The sequence below is a fragment of the Macaca mulatta genome, chromosome 7, assembly GCF_049350105.2.
Source record: "Macaca mulatta isolate MMU2019108-1 chromosome 7, T2T-MMU8v2.0, whole genome shotgun sequence".
Taxonomy (NCBI): domain Eukaryota; kingdom Metazoa; phylum Chordata; class Mammalia; order Primates; family Cercopithecidae; genus Macaca; species Macaca mulatta.
Genome location: NC_133412.1, coordinates 135,060,328 through 135,085,990, shown reverse-complemented (window position 1 = coordinate 135,085,990; position 25,663 = coordinate 135,060,328). Strand labels below are relative to the sequence as shown.

At 37.3% G+C, this 25,663-nt stretch overlaps 1 protein-coding gene across 4 annotated transcripts in view; it reads right to left on the bottom strand.

Annotated features, from left to right (window-relative positions):
- Positions 1-25,663, bottom strand: part of SYT16 (synaptotagmin 16) — a 197,609-nt gene that overhangs the window by 134,829 nt on the left and 37,117 nt on the right. For all 4 annotated transcript variants that reach the window (XM_077941105.1, XM_077941108.1, XM_077941107.1 and 1 more), the window contains exon 2: positions 458-637. Coding sequence is in view for 1 of the 4 variants with exons in the window: in XM_077941108.1 (XP_077797234.1) it covers positions 458-637 (180 nt within the window). In the remaining 3 variants the exon portion in view is untranslated. The remainder of the gene's footprint in view (positions 1-457; positions 638-25,663) is intronic.

The window sequence follows — 25,663 nt, the reverse complement described above, 5'->3', positions numbered from 1 at the left end:
TGTGTTATTTTTCCCTCATCAAATTGAAGGCAGTGAGTAAATGACACAGTATACTCAGTGAGCTTAAAGAGTAAAAATCTCCCTTTGGAAAAATGACCATTGCCATACAAGGTGAGACACAGTCCTGAGCACTGAAAAATCTCAAAAACAACTAACAAGTGAAATGTCAACATCGTTCTAACATCATGAGACTAAAACACATTAAAGCTCTTGTCAAACAGAACACATATTTTTTCTTCAAGCATTCATCAGAGGAAAACTCAACAGAGACTTCTAAAGAGCTAAGAAAATGGGAAGTGGTGGTCAGAGCCTCTTCCCATCTGCTCCTCGAACTCTAAGGAGAACATTACTTTCATAAAGATAATGTATTCTTTAGTAAAGTCAATTCATCATGTTCACCCTGACCCACACCACAGCAAGTTGCCGAGCCCAGGAGAATCTGAAGCGTAATGCTTACCCAGCCCCTTGCGAATCCCAGTCTTGTCTTTAGATTGCTTTCTTTTCCCTCGATGCTCCAGGAAAGGAAGGCCTCCTATCGTTTCGAAACACAGTTTCTTGTTGATGAAGAGGAAGAGGACGGCCAGAAGAACAATAAAGACCCCAACAGCAGACAAGAAGCCAATGGCTTCAGGAGTGACTGGCGAGAGAACACAAAGAAAAAAATATTATCACAATGAGAGTGACCTAAGTTTCCGTTCTAACAAATTATGATCAATGCTATTCAGAATCTTTACTTTTGTTAATGAGAAATGACAAATACTCTACAAATCCTGACTCTGGCTGACATCCCCCAAGACTGTGTACAGGGGAAAGGAAAAGGACTGTTGGCCAGTACATCCTGCGATGCTGGCTCCTTAGATGAGAGACATCTATACCTTTGAATGTGTAGTTTCTTCTACCTGGAGTACAACTCTTCTTGCTCCTGTCCTCAGCCCAATATTCAACTTCAAACACACAATAAAGAGAGAGTTCAATCAAATGGGTTTAGCTGGACATGGTGGACCAGTGTTATAAAAGCAAGTCTCCAAAAATGCAGCTGCCTAAAGCTTACACAATCATCACTTGAGACAAATTTTCAGATAGATATTTCCATCAACATTGGCAATTGGAGGAAAAGTCATTTCCTGGATACATTTTGCAAATCCAACTGTGCAATTTGATCATGGTTATCAACAGCAATAAGAAAATTAATAATTCATGCCATCCATATAAGAAATTCAAATTATAGTTTTGACTGCTAATATTTTAGAATTTTGGAAGATGAAATTCCATTTCCTCCTTCCCCTCCTCCTCCTCCTCCTCCTCAGTATCGAAAAACTCGGCCCTTTAACTGACCTGGCTAAGGTCAGTACGCCTCAAAGAGTCCCAGCCATTGCATTCAGCTATGAGCATATATAACAGAGAGACCAGAGGAGCTAGTTTGGGATTTAGGAAAGAATCCTCTAAGGAAGTGACATTTGAGCCAAAGTAACATTCAGTAAAGACATCCAGAAATTAACTTGTATAAAGGGTTAGATTACAGAACAAATGTCATTAAGAATGATTCAAGGGAATTGGGTATACGTGAATATGCTTATGAAAATGAATCTCCTAAGAGCAGCTTTAATCATTGGGCAGGTTTAATATATGATTTAATAATATGAATAACACAAAGCCTTAATAATATGAAGGGATAATACTCGCCTAACCTTACTATCCAGATAAATAGAGAAAAGATGAATCAAACCAATCCCAACACCTTGAAAAGATAAAGAAATAAATGATACTGCCTTACTGATTCAACCTAGTGGCAAGCCAATATAAGAATGAACAAAACAAAACAAAAATAGCAGGCAAGATAATAACTTCATAGTCTGCAAAATAATAACAGTGCCTGCTATCAAAACCAACACACACCATGAAAAATAAAGTATGTGCATATTGATTATGCCCCCTCCCTTCAGAAGCAATACACTGTAGTAGTAGTTATAGGCAAGGGATCAGCAGTCACAGTGCTTGGTTGAAATGACACTACCACTTACTATCTGTGTGGCCTTCCAGAAATTATTTAACCTCTTTGTGCTTCAGTGAGCTAAACTATAAAAGGAGAAAATAAACACAGCTACATCAAAGGTTAACAGAGGTAACACAAGGAAAGTAATCAGTGTGGTACTTGACAGAGTCCTTAAACAGGAGTAAACCATCTTTCTCATCACCAACTTTCCAGAGCTACTAAAATATCTAGGAATGATCAAATATGGGATGGATCAGCTGCTTTGTACTCAGTCTGAGCTCTGGATCCCATCCTCCTCCCCTCTCTAGCTTTTTGCCTTTCACTTCTGTGTTGTCAGCCACTCTCCCTTGTGGATGCTGTGTCTTTCTCATTTGCATGAGAAATGCACCAGGTGTCTCCCATCCTTTAAAATTCCCTCCTCACCACCACATGCTCTTCAACCACACCCCTTTATCTTCTTCTTTCCACAATCAACCATCTTCAAAGTATTTTCTACACTCATCACCATTTTTTTTTTCTGAGACAGAGCCTTACTCCATCACACAGGCTAGAGTGCAATGGCACAATCTTGGCTCACTACAACCTCCGCCTCCCAAATTTAAGCGATTCTCATGCCTCAGCCTCTTGAGTAGCTGGGATTTCAGGTGTGCGCCACCACACCCAGCTAATTTTTGTATTTTTAGTACAGACAGGGTTGTGGTATGTTGCGCAGGCTGGTCTTGAACTCCTGACCTTAAGTGATCTGCCCGCCTCAGCCTCCCAAAGTGCTGGGATTGCAGGTGTGAGCCACCACACTCAGTCTCATCTCCACTTTCTTACCTCTAAAGTTGCTGGTACTCTATACCTAGATTCCCACTGATCTCCTTGTTTCTAGCCTTGCCCCCTCAAGTCCATTCTCCATACAATAGCCAGAACAATCATTCTGAAATGTATAAGTCATTTCATTTGTAAGTTTGTTCAATTGCCCTTCTAAAGCCTTCTGTAGCAGGTTGCGCTGTGTGGCCTCAAGGACACATGTTCACCATGAGTCTCAGAAGGTGATCCTATTTGGAATAAAGGTCTTTGAAGATGTAATTAGAGTAAGGATTTTGAAATGAGTTCATCCTAGATTAGGGTTGTACCTAAATTCAATGATGAGTATCCTTATGAGACAGTAAAAACAGAAGGCACAGAGAGATGAAAGCCACATGAAGCCCAGGGCAGAGGTTAGAGTTACAAAACCTCGAGTTAAGGAGTGTGAAGAGTGGCTAGCAGTCACCAGAAGCTAGGAGATAGGCACATAACAGATTCTCCCTCAGAGCCTCCAGGGAACCAACCTACCAACACCTTGATTTTGAACTGCTGGCCTCCAAAACTGTAAGAGTAGATTTGTGTTGTCTTAAGTCACCAAGTTTATGGTAATTTGTTGCAATAACAACCCTAGAAAACTAATGCACCATCCAATGGCATCCCATTACCCAGAGGACAAAATCTGAATTCCCTAATTCAATTTACAAGGCCCTTCATGACCTGGATACTGATTCCAGCCTTTATTGCTCATCACTCCCCAACATCAAACTCTTGGTTGTTGCTGTGTTCACCTATTTCTGTTTCCCCAAACGTAGGTCACACCTCCAGATCTTTGCATATTTCAACTCCCTGGGACAACTGCTCCTCTAGCTAATCTGATACCATGCTTCCTTTGAAAACCTTTCTTGTTCTTCTAGCCAAAGCTGAATGCTTCTACAGTGTGTTGCCACCTACCAAGCCCTTGACAGTTTCTTAACCAATTTCAAATGTCAAATTTTAAATTTCACAAGAACAGGGACTATGTCTGAGTTACTCACTGTACTCTCAGCAGCTAGCATAAGGTAAGCATTCAATAGATAATTTGTTGCCTGAATAAATGTTGGAACTCTTCTATGTTACAACACATTGGCCAATGTGCCTATCAGTGAAAACTCCTGGAAAGATATACCTCAAGGGTGTCAGTAAAACTACCAACATAGGATATGATTTACATTAATATAGGTCTTAGGAAAAACAGGATTGATGTATAAGCAGAAACATCTGCATCTTATAATGTCATCAATTAATGAAACTAAACTTTTGTTTTTGAATAAAGGATTTTTTTCCATCATAAAAGCAGCATGAAACTCATTACATAAAATCTGCAAAATATGGAAAAAGATAAAACAACTCACTACTAAGATTTTGTGTGCTTCCTTTCAGTCACTTTAGCTACTTGGCAAATATAAAATTGTAAAGACTTCACTGTTTGGGCTTATAAATATTTGTATTCATTAAAAAGTTTTAATTATTTTTAAATAAGTTAAAGAAAAAATAAGTAATTCATGCATAGAGTAGAATGATTGGAAAATATTAGAAAATATAAAAATGATGATAATGTTCAATCTTATCACCTGTCACTTAACATTTTAGCTTGGTAAATAATCTTTTCTTGACTTTATTTTATCATAATTGAGATACCATTTCATATGCTTATATTAATGAATTTAATGTAAAAACATTCACAGATTGAAGGTAATATAAAGAGATTATTCAATATAACCTTCAAAGACAAGAAAAAGTGTAGAAAATGGCCCCTATGTTACTCAAAATAACTCTGCTTTTTTGGAGAAGAAACATTTTTGTTAATTCTTGTAGTAATGGCTTAACTATGGATGGGCATAAAATTTTCAGGTAAGTCCCAATATTTTTTTCTTCCCAAAATTATACAGACATTGCTACATTACCTTTTAGCCTTAATGCTCCATAAATAAGTGTGATGATGCAGCTTACTTTTCGTTACTATATGGGCAACAGAATTTTTCAGTCTGTATGCTACTAGAACCTTTTCCTTTATAACATAAAAATTTTACCAGAATGTATTTTTCTATGAGTCTCTTTGTTCATTTTTCCTGGAAGCCAGATTTCATCACATATCCATGGTTTGTTTTTTGTTTTTGTTTTTTTCCAAGCTTAGGAAAACTTTATTCGATTGCATCTTCGATAATTTCTTCTATTTCAACTGCGCTTGTTCCATCTTAAACTACATTACTATTTCTTCAGCTACAAACTTTCATTTTTCTCTATTTGTTTTTTCCTCTACAATCTGATAGATCTTAAACATTCCCTACACATTTTCACTAAGTTAAAGAAGTTAAAACATGCTTATAACCACTCTGCCATATGCACTATTATGACCTTTGAATATCTGAGTCAGAGACAAACAGTGAAGATATGGTTTTTCTCCATCTTTCCAGGTTGGGGCAGGGGTGAGGGATGGGGAGCATTAGAAATAAGTTCAAGTCTAGCTAAGGAGAGAGAAAGCTTAGTTCAGTTAGAGAAAGGTTAGAGAAAGGCAAGTTTGGTTATTTCAAAAGAGTTCATCATGTTTCTTCCAGAATCTATTAATTTCAATGTCATCTTTTTCTGTGCTTATGAGTACTTAGTGAGAAGTCTAAAGACGTGCATGAAGGACCGTTGGCCATAGATATGTTAAACTGTAGATTAGATTATGTGCTTTCTAAATAAGTAGAGTGTCATAGAAATGACTCAGAAGGTGGCAACACAAGACTTACAGGATTGCCTAATCAGGGTTGCACAAAAAGTGCCCTGTTTAGACATGTTTAAAATTCCAAATATAACTCAGCAATTCCACTCCTAGGTATGCACCCAAGAGAATTGAAAATGCAGTCATACCTTGGGTATAGTGTAGGTTTAGCTCCAGACCATCACGATAAAGCAAATATCACAATAAAGCAAGTCACACAATTTTTTTGTTTCCCAGGGCACATAAAAGTTATATTTACACTATACTGTAGTCTCTTAAATGTGCGATAGCAGGATGTCTTTAAAAAACCATGTACGTACCTTAATTAAAAATACTTTATTGCTAAAAAATGCTAAAAATCACTGATCCCTCAGTGAAACATAATCTTTTTGTTTATGGAGGATGTTGTCTCAATGTTGGTGGTTGAATGATCAGGGCAGGTGGTTGCTGAAGGTTGGGGTGGCTCTTATCTTAAATAAGACAACAATGAAGTTTGCCTCATTGATTGACTCTTCCTTTCATGAAAGATTTCTCTGTAGCATATGATGCTGTTTGAGAGCATTTTATCCACAGCAGAACTTCTTTCAAAATCCTGGCAAACTCTTCCACTGCTATATCAACTAAGTTTATGCAGCATCCTAAATCCTTTGTTGTCATTTCAACAACATTCACAGCATCTTCACTAGGAGTAGATTCTATCTCAAAAAACCACTTTCTCTGCTCATCTATACGAAAGCCACTTTTCATCTCTTCAAGTTTAAGCATGAGATTGCAACAATTCAGTCACGTCATTAGGCTCCACTTCTAATTCTAGTGTGCTATTTCCATCACATTTGCAGTTACTTCTTCCACTGAAATCTTGAGCCCCACAAAGTCATCCAGGAAGATTAGAATCAACTTCATCCAAACTCCTGTTAATATTGGTATTTTGACCTCCCAGGAATCATAAATGTCCTTAATAGCATCTAGAGTGGTGAACCTTTCCAAATGTTTTCAATTTACTTTGCCCATATGAGTCAGAGGAATCACTATCTAGGGAAGCTATAGCCTTGCAAAACATATTTCTTAAATAATGAGCTTGAAAGTTGAACTTACTCCTTGATCCACTGGCTGCAGAATGGATGTTGTGTTAGCAGGAGTGTAAACATTTGTCTCCTTGTACATCTCCCTCAGAGCTCTTGCATAACCAGGTGCATTGTCAATGAGCAGTAATATTTTGAAAGGAGTCTCCTTTTTCTGAGCAGTGAGTCTCAACAGTGGGCTTGCAATATTCAGTAAACCATTCTATAAACAGATGTGCTATCATCCAGACTTTGTTTTCCATTTCTAAAGCACAGGAAGATTAGACTGAGCATAATTCTTAAGGCTCTTGGACTTTTTGGAATGGTCAATGAGCATTGGCTTCAACTTGAAGTCATTAGCTACATTAGCCCTTACTAAGAGGGTCAGTTTGTCCTTTGAAGCCAGGCATTGACGTCTCCTCTCTAGCTATGAAAATCCTGGATGGCCTCTTCTTCCAATAGAAGACTGTTTGGTCTACATTGAAGATGTGATCTTAGGTAGACCATCTGTTTAACTTGCTGCTGCTACATCAGCACTTGCTGCTTCACCTTGCACTTTTATGTAATGGGGATGACTTTTTTCCTTGAATCTTATGAACCAACCTCTTCTGGCTTCAAGCTTTTCTTCTGCAACTTCCTGACCTCTCTCAGCCTTCACAGAATTAAAGAGAGTTAGGGTTTTACTCTGGATTAGGCATTGCCTTAAAGGAATGCTATAACTGGTTTGATTTTCTATGCAGACTACTAAAACCTTCTCCATTTCAGCAATAAGGCTGTTTTGCTTCCTTATCATTTGTGTGTTCACTGGAGTAGCACTTTTAATTTTCTCTTAAGCCTTTTCCTTTGCATTCACAACTTGACTAGCTGTTTGGTACAAGAGATCTAGCTTTTGGTTTATCTCAGCTTTGGACATATCTTGCTCATGAAGTATAACAATTGTTAGCTTTTGATTTAAACTGAGAGACTCTTGCTTCCACTTGAACACTTAGAGGCCATTGGAGGGTTGTTAATTGGTCTAATTTTAATATTGTTGTGTCTCAAGGAATAGGAAGGCCTGAGGGAAAGGGACAAGAGATGGAGGAACTACTGGTCGGTGGGGCAGTCAGAACCTACACAATATTTATCGATTAAGTTCACCATCTTCCATGGACACTATTGCAGCTCTAGAAACTGACCCTAAGGAAATGGAGATACATAAACTGCTTGAAAAATACATGAAAATAACCATCTTTAAAAATCTCAATGAACTATAAGAAAACACAAAATAGACTAATGAAATCAGGAAAACAATATGTGAGCAAAATGAGAAGTACAATTAAGAAATAGAAGCCGGCCGGGCGCAGTGGCTCAAGCCTGTAATCCCAGCACTTTGGGAGGCCGAGACGGGCGGATCACGAGGTCAGGAGATCGAGACCATCCTGGCTAACACAGTGAAACCCCGTCTCTACTAAAAAATACAAAAAACTAGCCGGGCGAGGTGGTGGGCGCCTGTAGTCCCAACTACTTGGGAGGCTGAGGCAGGAGAATGGCGTGAACCCGGGAGGCGGAGCTTGCAGTGAGCTGAGATCCGGCCACTGCACTCCAGCCCGGGTGGCAGAGACTCCGTCTCAAAAAAAAAAAAAAGAAAGAAATAGAAGCCACAAGAAAGAAAGAACCAAACACAAATACTGGAATTGAAGATACAATGTCTGAACTGAAGAGAGAGCTTCAACTTAATCAAGCAGAATAAAGAATGAGTGAACTCAAATACAAACCATTTGAAATTATCCAGTCAGAGGAACAGAAAGAAAAGAATGAAAAGAATAAAGAAAGTCTACAAGACTCATGAGACACTCTCAGGTGAACAAATACATACATTATGGAAGTCCAAAAAGGAGAATATAGAAAGGGGCAAAAAGCATATTTAAGGAAATAATCACCAAAACTTCCTAAATACTGGGAAGAATATAGACATCCAGATTCATGAATCTCAAAACTCTCTAGATTGAACACAAAAATATCTATACTGAGACACATTAGAATTAAATTGCCAAAAGTCTGAGAGAAAGAATTTTGAAAGAATCAAGAGAAAAGCCACATGTCACATTCAAGAGACCCCCAAACAGACTATCAGTTAATTTCCCAGCAGAAACCTTGCAGAACAGAAGACAATGGGATGATATAAGTACTGGGAGAAAAACTACAAAACAAAATATTTACCTGGCAAAACTGTCCTTTTTTTTTTTTTTAACTTTTAAGTTCAGGGATATATGTGCAGGTTTGTTATATAGGTAAATTGCATGTCACAGAGGTTTGGTGTACAGATTACTTCATCACCCAGGTAATAAGCATAGTATCCAATACATAGTTTTTCAAATCTCACCCTCCTCCCATTCTCCATCCTCAAGTAGGCCCTGGTGTCTGTTGTTCCCTTCTTTATGTCCATATGCTCTCAATGTTTAGCTCCCACTTACAAGTGAGAACATGTGTTATTTGATTTTCTGTCCCTGGGTTAGTTTACTTAGCATAATGACCTCCAGCTCCATCCATGTTGCTGCAAAGGACATAATCTCATTCTTTCTATGGTTGTGTAGTATTCCACAGTATATATGTACCACATTTTCTTTATCAAGGCTACCATTGGTGGGCATTTAGGTTGATTCCATGACTTTGCTATTGTGAATGGTGCTGCAATGAACATACACATGCACGTACCTTTATGGTAGAATAATTTATATTCCTTTGGCTATATACTCACTAATGGGATTGGTGGGTTGAATGGTAATTCTGTTTTAAGTTCTTTCAGAAATCACTAACCTGCTTTCCACAATAGCTAAACTAATTTACATTCCCACCAGCAGTGTATAAGTGTTCACTTTTCTCCACAACCTTGCCAGCATCTGTTATTTTTTGACTTTTTAATAATATTCACTGTGACTGGTATCAGATGATGTCACTTTGTGGTTTTGATTTGCATTTATATAATGATTAATGATATTGAGCATTTTTTCACATACTTGTTGGCCACATGCATGTCTTTTGAAAAGTGTCCGTTCATGTACTTTGCCCACTCTTTAATGGGGTTGCTTATTTTTGCTTGTAAATTTCTTTAAGTTTCTTATAGATTCTGAATATTAAACCTTTGTTGGATGGATAGTTTGTAAATAGTTTTCTCCCATTCTGTAGGTTGTTAGTTTACTCTGTTGATAGTTTCCTTTGCTGTGCAGAAGCTCTTTCATTTAATTAGGTCCCATGTGTCAATTTTTGTCATTGTTGCAATTGCTTTTGGCATCTTTGTCATAAAATCTTTACCAGGATTGATGTCCAGAATGGTATTTCCCAGGTTACCTTCCAGGGTTTTTATAGTTTTAGGTTTTACATTTAAGTCTTTAATCCATTTTGAGTTAATTTTTTGCACATGGTGTAAGGAAGTTGTCCAGTTTTAATTTTCTGTATATGGCTAGCCAATTATCCCAGCACCATTTATTGAATAGGCAGTCTTTTCCTCATTGCTTGTTTTTGTTGACTTTGCCAAAGATCAGATGATTGTAGGTGTGTGGCATTACTTCTAGGCTCTCTATTCTGTTCCATTGATCTATGTCTCTGCTTCTGTGCCAATACCATGCTGTTTTGGTTACTGTAGCCTTGTAGGATATTTTGAAATCAAGTAATATGATAACTCCCAGCTCTGTTCCAACATCATACTGAATGGGCAAAAGCTGGAAGCATTCCCCTTGAAAAACAGCACAAGACAAGGATGGTCTCTCTCATCACTCCTACTCAACATAGTATTGGAAGTCATGGCCAGAGCAATCAGGCAAGAGAAAGAAAAAAAAAGCATTCAGATAGGAGGAGAGGAAGTCAAACTATCCATGTTCGCAGATGATATTATTCTATACCTTAAAATATTCCATAATCTCTGCCCAAAAGCTCCTTGATCTGATAAACAACTTCAGCCAAGTTTCAGGATACAAAATAAATGTATGAAAATACTGGCATCCCTATACACCAATAATATCCAAGCTGAAAGACAATCAATAACACAATCCCATTCATAATAGCCACAAAAAGAATAAAATACCTCAGAATACAGCTAACCAGGAAAGTGAAGGATCTCTACAATGAGAACTACAAAACACTGCTCAAAAAAATTAGAGATGACACAAACAAACAGGAAAACATTCCACACTCACAGGTAGGAAGAATCAGTATTTTTTAAATGGCCACACTGCCCAAAGCAATTTATAGATTCAATGTTACTTCTATCAAACTACCAGTGACATTCTTCACAGAATTAGAAAAAACTACTTTAAAATTCATATGCAAAAAAAAAAAAAGACCCTGAATGAAGAAGGCAATCCTAAGCAAAAAAAACAACACTGTTCTTTAAGAATGAAAAAGATATAAAGACTTTCCCAAATAAAAACTGAGTTAGGGAAGCCAAGGTGGGCAGATCACTTGAGCACAGGAGTTTGAGACCAGTCTGGGCAACATGGACACCCTCTCTACAAAAAAATTTACAAGTTAGTCAGGCATGGTGGCATACACATGTAGTCTCAGTTATTATACTTGGGAGGCTAAGGTGGGAGGATCACTTGAGCCTGGGAGGTCAAGGCTGCAGTGAACCTGTGATTGCACCACTGCACTCCAGCCTAGGTGACAGAGTGAAAAGTGAAACCCTGTCCCAACAGCCCCCCAAAAAAACTAAAGTAGTGCATAACCATTAGACCTGCCTTACAAGAAGTACTCAAGGGAATTCTTCAAGTGGAGATTAAAAGATGCTAAAGAACACAAAAGCATGTTAAAATATAAAACTCACTACTAAAGGTAAACATAAAGATAAACACAGAATATTGTGCTACTGTAGTGGCAGTATGTAAATCTCATTTAACACCAGAATGTAAATTAAAGGAAAAGATAGTAAGAGTAACTATAACCACAGAAATTTGTTCATAGAAGCATAACATAGCAAGAAACAAAATATGACATCAGTTGCACAAAGCATTGGGGGAAGACATAAAGTGCAGAATTTGTGTATGTGATTGAAGTTATCAGCTTAAAATACACTGCTATAACTATAAAGTGTTCAATGTAAACTCCATAACAAAAAAGTACAGTAGATGCACACAAGGTAAAAAAATTAATCAAAGCATACCACTATAAAAAAAATCAAAACACAAAGAAAGATGCTAAGAGAAAAAGAGAGGAAGAAGAGAACTACAAAAGAGAAAACAATTAACAACATGGCAATAGTAAGCCCTTATCTATCAATAATTCCATTAAACATAAGTGAACTAAAAGTTACAATTAAAAGATATAGAATGGCTGAATATATTAAAACAAAAAACAAGACCTAACTATATCCCATATACAAAAGAGTCACCTTAGATTTAAGGACATACATAGGCTGAAAATGAAAAGGGTGGATAAAGATATTCCATGCAAATGGTAACCAAAAGACAGCAAAAGTGGCTATACTCGTATTAGACAAAACGAACACTAAGACAAAAACAGTCACAAGAGACAAAGAAGGTCATTTCATAATGACAAAAGGGTCAACTCTACAGGGATCTATAACAACTATAAATATATATGCTCCAAACATGAAAACACCTGAAATATAAAACAAACATTGACAAATCGGAAGTGAAAAATAGGTAGCAATGCAATATAATAGAAGATGTCAATATCCTACTCTCTATAATATATAGACCATCTAGACAAAAAAACATCAATAAAAAGCAGAACTAAATAGCACTACAGGCCAAATGGATCTAACAGATACATACAGAACATTCCACCCAATAGCAGCAGAGTAATCATTCTTCTCAATTACACACAGAACATTATCCAGCATAGATAACATACTAGGTCACAAAACAATCCTTAACAAACTTAAGAAGACTGAAATCATTACAAATATATTTTTCAGTCACAACGAAATGAAACTGAAATAACAGAAAAAACAGGAAATTCACAAACACATGGAAATTAAATAACATACTCACACAATTATGAGGTCAAAGAACGAATCAAAAAGTGAATTAATATTTATCAAGACACAAAAAACACAACATACCAAATCATATGTGACTCAGGAAAGCACTACTAGAAGAGAAGTTTAAAGCAATAAATACGTACATTAAAGAAGCAAGATCTCAAATAAAAAACCTAACTATATACCTCAAGAAATAGAAAAATAAAAAAATACTAAACATTAGCAGAAGGAAGAAAATAGTAAGGGTAAGATCAGAAATAAATGGACTAGAGAATAGAAAAACAATTTTAAAAATTGAAAAAACTGAGTTGTTTTTCTGAAAAGATAAACAAAATCAACAAACCCTTAGCTGAACTAAGAAAAAAAAAAAGAACTCAAAATCAGAAATGAAAGGGAAGATATTACAACTGAACCTACAGCTAAAAAGAATCATAAACAAATATTATGAATAACTATACATAAATGAATTAGACAACCTAGAAGAAATGGAGAAGTTCCTAGCAACATACAACCTACCTAAAACAAGAAGTAGCAGAAAGTCCGAACAAATCAATGACAAATTAGGATATTGAAGGAATAATTCAAAAACTCCCAACAAAGTCGAGCCCAGGACCAGATGGCTTCATAAGTTTATTCTAACAAACACTTAAATAATTAATAACAATCCTTAAACTCTTAAAAAGGGAAAAAGAGGGAACACTTCCAAACTCATTTTATGAGGCCAGTATCACCAAATACCAACGCCAGACAAAACCACAAGAAAATAAAACTACAGGCCAATTTCCCTGATAAATGCATATACAAAAATCTTCAACAAAAACACTAGCAAACTGAATTCTACAGCACATTAAAAGGATCATACATCACGATCAAGTGAGATTTATCCCTAGGATTCAAGGATGGTTCCACATACACAAATCAATCAATGAAATATGCTCATTAACATAATGAAAGATAAAAATCACATAATCATCTCAACAGATGCAGAAAAAGCATTTGACAAAATTCAACACTGTCTCATAATTGAAAAACTCTCAATAAGTATAGAGGAACTTACTTCAACAAAATAAAGGCCATTTATTCAAAGCCCACAGGTAACATTATTTCAACAATGAAAAGTGGAAAGCTTCCCTCTAAGATCTAAAATAAGACAAGGATGACCATACTTCCGTCTCCAAAAGTACTCTCCAATACAGTCCTGAAAGTCCTAACCAGAAAAAATAGGCAAGAAAAATAAATAAAAGGCATCCAAATCCGAATGGAAGCAGTAAAACTATCTCTGTCTGCAGATGGCATAAGCTTCTATGTAGAAAACCCGAAAGATAAAAAAAAAAAAAAAAAAAAACTGTTAGAACTAATCAGCAAATTCAGTAATGCTGCAGGAGGTGAAAGACATACATGGAAAACTACAAAACATTGATGAAAGAAATTTTAAAAGATACAAATAAATGGAAAGACATCCCATGATCATGAATTGGAATAATAAATATTGTCTATTTTAGCAATGTATAAATTTTTTAAAAATCTACAGATTTAGTGCAATCCCTGTCAAAGCAATCTATAGATTTAATGCATCCCTGTCAAAATCACAATAGCATGTTTTAAAGCAATAGGAAAAAAAAAAACCTAAAGCTTATTCAAAATCACAAAAGACTCTTAATAGCCAAAGCAATATTGAGTAAGAAAAACAAAGCTAGAGGTAACACACACCCTGATGTCAAAACATATTGCAAAGCTGTAGTAATCAAAACAGTATGGCACTCACATAAAAACAGAGAGCTAGGCCAATGGAACAGAATTAAGAGCCTAGTGATAAACAGATACGAATATGGTCAACTGATCTTTGACAAAGGTGTTAAGAGTACACTATTGGGAAACAACAGTCTTTTCTACAAATGGTTCAGTAAAATTGGATATCCACATGCAAAACAATGAAGTTGAACCCTTACCTCATACCATACACAAAAATCAACTTGAAGTGGATTAAAGACTTAAACATAAGACCTGAAACAATAAAACTTTCAGAAGAAAACTTAGTTTTAAAAGCTTCTAAACACTGAAGTTTTTAAAACTTTTAAAACTGGGCAAATCAATTCTTAGATATGACACCAAAAGCACAGACAACAAAAGCAAAAATAAACAGACAGGATTACATCAAACTAAAAAGTTTCTGCACAGCAAGGGAAAAAATTAACCAAATGAAAAGGTGACCTATGGAATAAGAGAAAATATTTTCAGACCATATATCTGATAAAGGATTAATATTAAAAATATATAAGGACCTCCTAAAACTCAATAGCAAACATGCCAAATAACCCAATTAATAAATGGGCAAAGGACCTAAATAGGCATTTCTCCAAAGATGGCATGTAAATGACCAACAGGTACTCAAAATCACTAGTCATCAGGCAAATGCAAATCAAAACCACAATGAGATGTCACCTCAGATCTGTTAGAATGACTATTATGAAAGAAAGAGAAAAAGAAAAGAAAAAAGGAGCAAGTGTTGGGGAGGATATCCTTTTACACTGTTGATGGGAATGTAAATTGTTACAGACACCATGAAAACCAAAATGGATATTCCTCAAAAAATTAACTGTAGAATTACCACTTGATCCAGCAATCTAGCTTCTACACACATTCAAAAAGGAATTGAAATCTGAATCTCAAAAAGATATCTGCACTCCCATGTTCACTGAAGGATTATTCACAATAGCCAAGATATGGAATCAACCTAAGTATCCATCAATGGATGAATGGATAAAGAAAATGTGGTATATACATAAGATAAAATATTATTCAGCCTTAAAAATAGAAATCCTGCCATTTGTGACAACATGGAAGAATCTGAAGAACATTATGCTAAGTAAAATAAGACACACAGAGAAAGATAAATACAGTACCACATGATCTCATACATGCAATACATTTATAATAGTCAAACACATAGAAGCAAAGAGAATGTTAGTTGGCAGTGGCTGGAGCAGAAAATGGGGAGTTGCAGTTCAACAAATATGAAGTTTCAGTTATACAAACTAAATAAGATCTGGAGATCTACTGTAAAATATAGGGCCTATGATCGACAATACTGTACTGTATATTTAAAAAATTTGCTAAGAGGGTAGATTTTATGTTAAGTACTCTTGAATTCACCCCCAAAATAGTGGGAGGGGGACAGTATGAAACTTTTAGAGGCAATGAACAAGTTTATACCATTGATAGTGATGATGGCTTGATCATTTCACAGGTATATACTTATCGGCAAACACATCAAGTTGTCTACACTAAACACCCACAGCTTTTGTATGTTAATCATACGTTAATAAATCAGTTAAGTACTATATACCACCCTGCTATGGTAAAGACTGAAAAACTGAAGTACTAATACATGCTACATCATGGGGGAACCTTGAAAACATTATTTAAAGGGTCTGAATTTTATGATATATGAATTTTATCTCAAAACAAGTTTTAAATTCCAAATACATATATTTTTTAAAATCATAATTTCCTTAGATTTTGTTTGAGAGTTATTTCCTTCATCTTTGAACATTCTGTAATTTTATTATTCAACATTTAGAATTAAAAATAAAGTTTAAATATTATAGGTCATGAGAACTGTAGTCAGCACAGTGCTACAATTAATGTGTAACACTGAACAGAGCAAGCCAACAGCTCTATCAGTATAAGCCAAGGTGGCATCTGAGTCTAAACAAAATTAGAGACTTTGACAGGGAAGCTTAAAAGGCATGTTGCATCCCTATATACAAATGCTATAGTGAAGAAAACTAGTGTATATATCATCTGCTATAGATGACAAGGGCACATATGTCAAGAAATTTAAGTGCCATCTGCAGAGTAACTCATCTAATTATTCCAGTAATTACTAAATTGGAAATCAGATGGCTGTAAAGTTTGGTCACATAGTTCATGCTAAAAACTTCCTCAAAGTTAACTGTATGTCTGGCGTGCCACTGGATATCCCCATCTGTTGATTTTCAAGCAATGGCTCAAGGAGAAGGCAGAGCATATAACGACATAAATAGAGATGCTTCAGCATGTCACACAGTCACTAGATGTTTGTAAATTTCATTCCATGGTTGGTGAAGGGGTAAAAAAAAAAAAAAAAAAAAAAAAGCTAACCAATTGCAGCCATCTGACTCACAACAAGAACTAGAAATAGGATGAAAGGAAGCTGAAAATTTATTTAACAAAATAATAAGGAAGGAACCAGATAACTGAGCAAAAACAATACAAACAATTAAAAAGTAAAGGTATAATTTCACAGGTATTATAAACTTTCTGCCACCACTGTGGGAAGTGTGAGGAATCTCATTAAAAACATAAGTCTGAGGTAAATCTAAAATGCCATTTATAGATCCCTCCCATCTTTGTGTATCCATTAACCTGAAAGTTCTCCTTCCAATGAAATAGCCTCAATTTCACTCATTCATTTAGAAAGCAGCAGAAGTTTGAAACATTCTATGATGTTTTCAGTCATGCAGCAGAAGTCCCTGACTTAAACCTAAGCTTTGTTTGGATTTCAGTCTTGCTTGAGCATGCCTACATTCTCCTCCAGGAATCCACATCCCTAAGGACCACAGCACCTCCCAGGAAAGGCAGTGAACAAGGTCAGAGTAGAGGTGACCTGGGTACAGCACAGGTGTCTACCACTCAGGTTGACCCAAGCCCAGATTCCTTCGGTCCCAGGATAAGGAAGTGACAATCAAAGGTATAGCATTAGGAATCAGCAGCTTTTGCAAAACAAGGAGATGTTTTCAAAGGTAATTTCAGCAGCAGTAAGAGGTGAGGCCCTAGACCTCAGAATTCAACAGGACGGTGGAGACAGCAGTTGGCTCCAGCATCAGTGCTGGTGACTTTCACTGTCATCAACAATTTAGGAGGTCACCATGGGGGAACCAGAGAGAGGAAGAGAGCAAATGCTGTGAACAAAAGGTTTGGTCTACAGGGTACAAGAGAGAGGTCTCCTGGAGACCTCTAGAACTACTTGGCAGGCATTATGTGGGGGTTGAAGTTTTCAAAGAGGAAATTTAAAAAAAATTTTTTGGACCATTTATCTTGCTTTGACCAGCATAATCACAGATACTATAGTTTATGTTCAGATATTCTTTGCAATCAACAAAAAGGAGGTAAGAAATTGGAAACCTTTAAGCATTGACAACCAATGTGTCTGTTCTCTATAAAAAGCAATTTAAGGACACAAATTCAAAATATCTGTACAATTAGACTCATTCCTATATTAGTTGTTTATACAACCAAATATGAAATTCAATAAGCCACTTAAAAATTAATACAGAACAAGTTACACTGAGAGCTTTAATTTTCCTTTTTTGCTATGTGATGCTTCTAGAACTAAAAGAAGAGAAGAACAAGGTCTGTGATACTTTGCAGCATATTATTTTGCTAATGTCCTACATCCAGAGCTAGTTAGGCATTATAAGTGTAATAATATTCATAGATACTCAGTCATTTTTCTAAAAATTTCTGAAACTGTGAAATATAAAAAATATATATTTAAAGTAAGGAAAATGGGTGATTCCATTTAAATGTTCTTCCTAGTTAATAACTAACAAAGATATGTTAACTACATGTTAAAACAAATTCTTTGGAAGGAAAAAATAGACCTCTCAAAAAATAGGGAAAAAAAGTGGCTTAATGAAACCTAAGTGAGATTTTAACATGTTCCAAAATAAAGCATAGCAACATATGGAGTCACTAGCAACCAATCATTTTTCAAAACACTTGAGAACACAACATTTGGGGGTATACACGGGGTGCTATCTTTAATATAATAAAATATGTGTGTTGAAATATGTCCATCATCTTCTGAGAATTAAGTAACCTATCTGCTTTACATGTTTAAAATGTACATTCTCTCTTAGCATTAACACACACACACACACACACACACACACACACACACACTCTCTCTCTCTTCTAGAAGCTGAAAATTATCAGCAAACTTGTTCTCCTTTCCTTTAATACTCAGATGTAGGCTCAGAAGTAGCATTTAATGATGAAAATGGCCGAGATGCAATAGTCCATGGAGTGAATCTCTGAGATTTTCCTCGCTTGTCTGAGTTTCCCTGCGCACTTCAGCTATTCTCCACTCTGCAGACCTCTCCATTTTCCTATATCTTCCCAGATGGGGAAGAGAATAGAACACCAGCAAAAGGTGATTCATCAGTTAATAAGACCACAGTCAACATTTCTGGATGGCTGGGTTTTCAATGGCATGCTTATGTTGCTGAATTTAATTAAGCAATATATGAGCCTTGTACAATTTATGTCATTTGCCAAAAAAAAAAAAAAAAATCAGTTAGCATGAATATCACTGTATCAGTTCAACATTGTTGAACTTAATGGCCAGGCACAGTGGCTCATGCCTATAATCCCAACACTTTGTGAGGCTGAGGCAGAAGGACCCTTGAACCCAGGAGTTCAAAACCAGCCTGGGCAACATGGCAAAACCTGTCTCTACTGAAAATACAAAAATTAGCTGGGCATGGTGGCACCTACCTGTAGTACCAGTTATTCGGGAGGCAGAGGTGGGAGGATCACTTGAGCTTAGGAGGTTGAGGCTGCAGTGAGCCATGATCACACCACTGCCCTCCGTGTGTGTGTGTGTGTGTGTGTGTGTGTGTGTGTGTGTGTGTGTGTGTGTATACTGAATATAATTATAGAAACAATTAGGAACATATGCCCAATAAAAGTGTGTCATGTTGAAATGTCAGAGAATATTCAATCACATTATTTTGGGGGATTGGTTGTTGAATCAATGGGGCAATTTAACTTTCACATAAAAAGAGAATATTTTTACAAATGAGAGAGATTGAGCGATAAGTCTACTTCAGACAGATAAAAACAATCTTGGAAGAAAGACATCCGACTTTCTTCAACTCTCCAAAACAAATGCATTTGGAAAACATTTGGAGTGAAATATAATTTTGATTTGTTTGTAACTTTATTTTTCAACTCACAGAAGACTGCCCACACAGTGAGACTGAAACTTTAACAGAATTGTTTGTCACTAATCCAATACCCCTAAAAAGACAAAATTTTCTTGCAGCCTAAAACAAATATTTTTTAAAAGATGATTCTAAAACTCTCCCAATTTTAACTCTTGACCCCCAAAGTCAGGTGTAGAACTGGGTGCTTAAGGACTTGCCTAAGTAGCACATGGGACATCTAGAAATAAGAATACTGAAAGATCCATTCAATCCCAAACTTCTCAGACAACACATTTTCTTGTGTTCAAAAGGTTATCTGTCCACAGATACAAGTTCACCCTATTACTAAGAATTTGTTTGTTGGGAGCATTCAAAATCTGCCGATATTTCAGGTGAGAGCAAAAATGCATAGCCCTAATCAGTAAAACCAATTATCTAGTGTTACTGTCCCTTTTTAAAGCTCAGACAACAAACAACCATTTAGGTAACAACCATTGAACAAAACTATCATATATTCAAATAAAATCAGCATCCTTTATCTATTCAAGTTCCTTAGTAGGAACCTCTTCCTAAGAGGAGGTTTCTCTAGAGTTAATTTCTGGGGAAAAAGAAAACAAAAACCCTCTTCCAATTCTGATTAGATGGGATTCTAATTGATTCTCAGATTTCTCTACTAGAAGTATTTACTGGTTCTTTTTAATTACAAAAAAAAAAGACACCATAAATTGTCTGTTTTACTGTCTGTGCTAATTTCATTTCATTATATCCTTGGAGTAAGCTATTATTTTCCCACTGGTTCCCATGGCATTTTTCATTATCAGCTGCTAATTGTCTAGCATTCACATAGGACTGTGAACCAAGTAGGCTGCTGCGTGGGTTGAAGTTCTAGAGGAAGCTGAACAGCAATAGGATTCAGCATTGTTATTATTGTGACACATTAGAAAATTTCCACCCACTTGCGTGCCCACATCACTCTGCTGCACATCATCTGTACCCAGAGGGGCTGTGCACTGAAGCATGCGAGGCCATCTGTACCAGGCATTCCACTTGGTGATTATCACTACACATCGAGGGAAGATTACACAGGGCCAAAGGGTTGCAGCTGTGAAAGCCATAGGTCTGGCTCCATATGGCAAGCATGAGAGTTGATCTTAAAACACAACTACTACAGGCCCATCTAAAAGAGTCCTTTATTTCCAACCTTGAGCACAAGTACCTGACTCAGCCCAATTACTGCCTCAAACTTCTCCCATTTACCTTTCCAAATCAAGGCCAATTTAGAGACGTAAACAATTTTTGAAAGATGTAAAGAGGTTGGAGGCTTTTAAATATATTTTAAGATGTATTGCTGCTTGAAATCATTCCCAGTGGGGATGTGGATATCTGGGGCTAATTACATTTGACCTTATAAATTCAGAAAGGGCCAAATAAAAGCTATTAGAACAGCCCAAACAACATGCAACATTTTACACATTTAGGTCAAGAGGGAGTTGTCAAAGCCTCTTAATTCGCAAAGCAGACAAGGACTATAAAACTGGGACTTTGAGGCACAGAAGGTGGTGCTTTTATTCTTGTGCTTTGCAGGCACCAGGTTACAAAGTCTTGTGAAACAAAGCTCTGATTTCATAGCAAGCTATGTGCTGATCGCTTTCGCCAGAAAAGTGTGCCTCCTTAGGGAACATCTTCTAACGGTACAGAGCTACCCTCACCAAATCAGAATCACAGGGGGCTAAAGTACTTACATGGGTTAACCGAGATCATTCGAATGCCGTAAAATGTGAATGATATAGGATGACTTTAAGCTGAGCCTCACTCATTGCTGCATCCAATAACATCACCACAGTCCAAATTCTATTCTAGGACTTTGCTGGTTAAGCATACAAGAATCAGCCCAGTGCGGTGTGGTGAGCACCTATAGTCTCAGCTACTCAGGAGGCTGAGGTGGAAGGACCACTTTGAGCCCAGGAGTTGGAGGCTTTGGTGCACTATGATTACACCTGTGAATAGCCACTGCGCTCCAGCCTGGGCAACATAGCAAACTCCATCTCTTTTTAAAAAAGGAAAAGAAAAGAAAAAAACATATGAGATTTAAAGTTCACACAGAGATGCTCAGTCTCTGTGGACTGGTTCATTCTCATTAAAACAGCAAGAGGCCGAAAGGCGGAGAAACATAGTGGATATAAAAAGAGCACTTGGCCATGAGTTAGGAGATTCTGGTCTAGTGTACTAACTCCATAACCAGGGTGATATGAGGTGCTGAGGACAGGGTTGTGTCTTGCCTTGGAGATGTCAATGTGCTTTCACATAGATGTGTGACAAATCAAAACACCAGCTTTTATACTATAATGATTATTCCTGGCCAGGAAACCAGAACCAATCTTGTATCTGGGGGTGGATTCACTTAAGATGAAATTACAGATCAAAAGGTTGCTTGGTGAGCAATGAGTAAGAGCAAGAAAAGCTGGATCTTCTCAAGGTCTATTTCCATCCATCTACTCGGTAGATGACTCAGCTGTCTCCTCCTAAGGACTCTCTCACTCAGATTCCAGAATAGCCTTTTAAAATCAGAAGACCCAAGCCTCTGGGCAGAGCTAGAACCCACATCACACATCCTTATTCTTCAACTTTACTTTCTGTATGCCTAAGTCATCACCAGAATCTCCTGGTTTAGGGTTCTCTTCCTATCACTTCAACCACTTTCTCAAAGTTCCACCTCTCTGCTCACCTCGCAAAGGTTTTATGATCTTCAAGATTCTGAGCTTGATACTGTTCCCACTTTAACAAGGATTCCTTCACATATTTTCTGCATTCTCATGGCTTTAGCTCTCATTGAGGGCTACCAAATATGTCAAATCTCTAATCTGGCACATATATCTCTACCAGGATGTCCTGCAGGATTCCTAACATTATCAAGCCTGGGACTTCACTCACTCTCCTCTTTAGAAGTCCTCTGAAACTTCCCAAATATGCACCACTTCATTCCTAGCACAGTGCTTCAGTCAGACCCTTACCATTCTGAGGCTGGAGGCGAAAGCCTCCAGTTTGAGCTTGTCCTCCATCTCCTTCCCCTTAGATTTTGTTTTGTTTTGTTTTGTTTTTTAAAAGCCTAGTCCAAGTTTTCAACTCTTTAATTTCTCAAAAATATAACTTGGGTCTCTGATAGAGAGGACTTGGCTAGACTAAGCTACTTTGATAACCTTACAGGATAGTGAGGTTCAGATAGAGATGATTTCACGAACATGGCTGAACGATGATTATTTTACACACATACACTTAGGCAGGATACTGCCAGATCCCTCACAACTCCAATCCATTCTACTAACCCCTAATAGATGCAGGTACATGAGCCACAGATATGGTTATACTTAAAAACTTCTAGGGCTCTCCACTAAAATTTAAAGCTCAAAATACTGTAACAGTCAAGACTCTTTCTAAACCAGCCCCAAACCACCTTTCTAGTTAGGTTACCAAGCAGACCTTCCAGATACTTTATGCTTAGCCTCACCAGATTACCCATTTTTCTAAACACACCAAATACTTCCAAACTTTTGTGCATTGCCTCATAATAATCCCTGCCCCTGGAATAAACTTTCTCTACAGGTAAAGTCCTACTCATGTTGTTAGGGCCCTCTGGAAAGTCAACCCCTCTACAAAGCCTATCCAAGTCCCACCTGGCAGAAGGGATGAATGCACCCTTGCACGGTGCTTGTGCCTTTACACTAAGCTCATTTCAGTGCATCATTGTTAGTTTAATCCAGCTGTTATCCCCACTAGGCTGTAGTTTATTGAAGCCAGAGATGGCATCTTATTATTCATCATCATATTCCTGATGCCTTATTCATCATAGATCCATGTTACTTTAATTGAATAAAAAAGTATAACCTCCAGGATTACATTTTGCTTTAAGTTATTTTATGCACAATAACCCTATCAGTAAACTGTCACTGAATAAGAGTATGGAATGAGATATATCTCTGGAAGATTCTTCAAGAAAACTAATCCCGTAAGTAGTGTTTCCTTCTTATTGGCTCTAACAAGCATGTGGGTCTGCTGCTCTTGCCCTATGGCTTAGGTGCCTCCGTGGTTCTGGGGCTGTGCCAACTATCAAATGTGCAGGCTAAGAAAACTATTATCTTAAAACTGTTAATTTAGAAGGAACCCTGGAGGACTTTGATTCAACCCTTCATTTTACACACACACACAGAGAGAGAGAGAACAAACTAAAGTCAGAGGCCAAAAGATCCACCCAAAATACCCGGCAATATTGTAGCAGAGCTGAGACCAGAGCTCAGGATTTCCCGTGCATTCTGACAGTACTGGCTTTACCATTCCCTGCTGCTTCTCCCTGAGACCCTCTTACATAGAATCACGGCATCCACTCTTCACAGCAGTAGTGCTCTTCTCCCAACCAAGAACCTCCAACAACTCACCAAATGAAGGACCTCACGGTATACCACCCTGACTGACAACCATCAGCATCTGCTTGAATACTTCTGATGCCTAGGAAGCTCGTGGCTCTGCCAAGCAGTCCAACCATTCTTTGTCCACATCTTCTGCTTAGACATTCTTCCTCACAAAGAAAGCCAGCACCAATCCTGCAAATAGCTAAAGACAGCTCTATGCCTCCCCAATTTTGTTCTGTAACCTAAACAATTGCAGTTTCTTCAATCATTTCTCAAAACATATGGTTGTGACTCCCAATTTTACGAGTTGCCCTCCTCTGCCCCACAGAATAGGGCCTAATCCTAAACAGTTTTGGGCTTCGAAAAAGAGAACAAAGGGCCTCTGAAAGAGTGTTATTCAGTGCCCATTTCTCTAACTTTCCAATGCAAAACTGCCATTTCCATCAGCTCTGTAGGATGTCTGAGTAGTAATATGTGGGGCCCATTAACAGAAAACAGTACCTGAGAACACTGTTTTTCTTTTTTTTTAAATATATTTTAGGGGTACAAATGCAGGTTTCTTAGATGCATATATTGTGTCATGAAGTCTGGCTTTTTAGTGTACTCATCACCTGAATAGTGAAAATTGTATCCAATAGGTCATTTTTCAACCCTCACCACCCCCCACCGTCCCACCTTTTGAAGTCTCCAATGTCTATTATTCCACCTGCATATCCATGACTACTTATTGTTTAGCTCCCACTTATAAGTGAGAACATGCAGTATTTGACTTTCTATTTCTGTGTTATTTCCTTGACAATAATGGCTTCAGTTCCATCCATGTTGCTGCAAAACACATCATTTCATCCTTTTTTTTATTATACTTTAAGTTCTGGGATACATGTGCATAACGTGCAGGTTTGTTACATAGGTATACACATGCCATGGTGGTTTGTTGCACCCATCAACCCGTCATCTACATTAGATATTTCTCCTAATGCTATCTCTCCCCACCCCCTCACCCCCTGACAGGCCCTGGTGTGTGATGTTCCCCTCCCTGTGCCCATGTGTTCTCATTGATCAACTCCCACTTATGAGTGTGAACATGTGGTGTTTGATTTTCTCTTCATGTGTTAGTTTGCTGAGAATGATGGTTTCCAGCTTCATCCATGTCCCTGCAGAGGACATGAACTCACCCTTTTTTATGGCTGCATAGTATTCCTTGGTGTATATATGCCACATTTTCTTTATCCAGTCTATCATTGATGGGCATTTGGGTTGGTTCCAAGTCTTTGCTATTGTGAACAGTGCTGCACTAAACATACGTATGCATGTGTCTTTATAGTACAATGATTTATAATCCTTTGAGTATATACCCAGTAATGGGATTGCTGGGTTAAATGGTATTTCTGGTTCTGGATGCCTGAGGAATCACCACACTGTCTTCCAGAATGGTTGAACTAATTTACACTCCCACCAACAGTGTAAAAGCATTCCTATTTCTCCACATCCTTTCCAGCATCTGTTGTTTCCTGACTTTTTAATGATCACCATTCTAACTGGCATGAGATGGTATCTCACTGTGGTTTTGATTTGCATTTCTCTAATGACCAGTGATGATGAACTTTCTTTCATATGTTTGTTGACCACATAAACGTCTTCTTTTGAGAAGTGTCTGTTCATATCCTTTGCTTACTTTTTGATTTTTTTTTCTTGTAAATTTGTTTAAGTTCCTTGTACATTC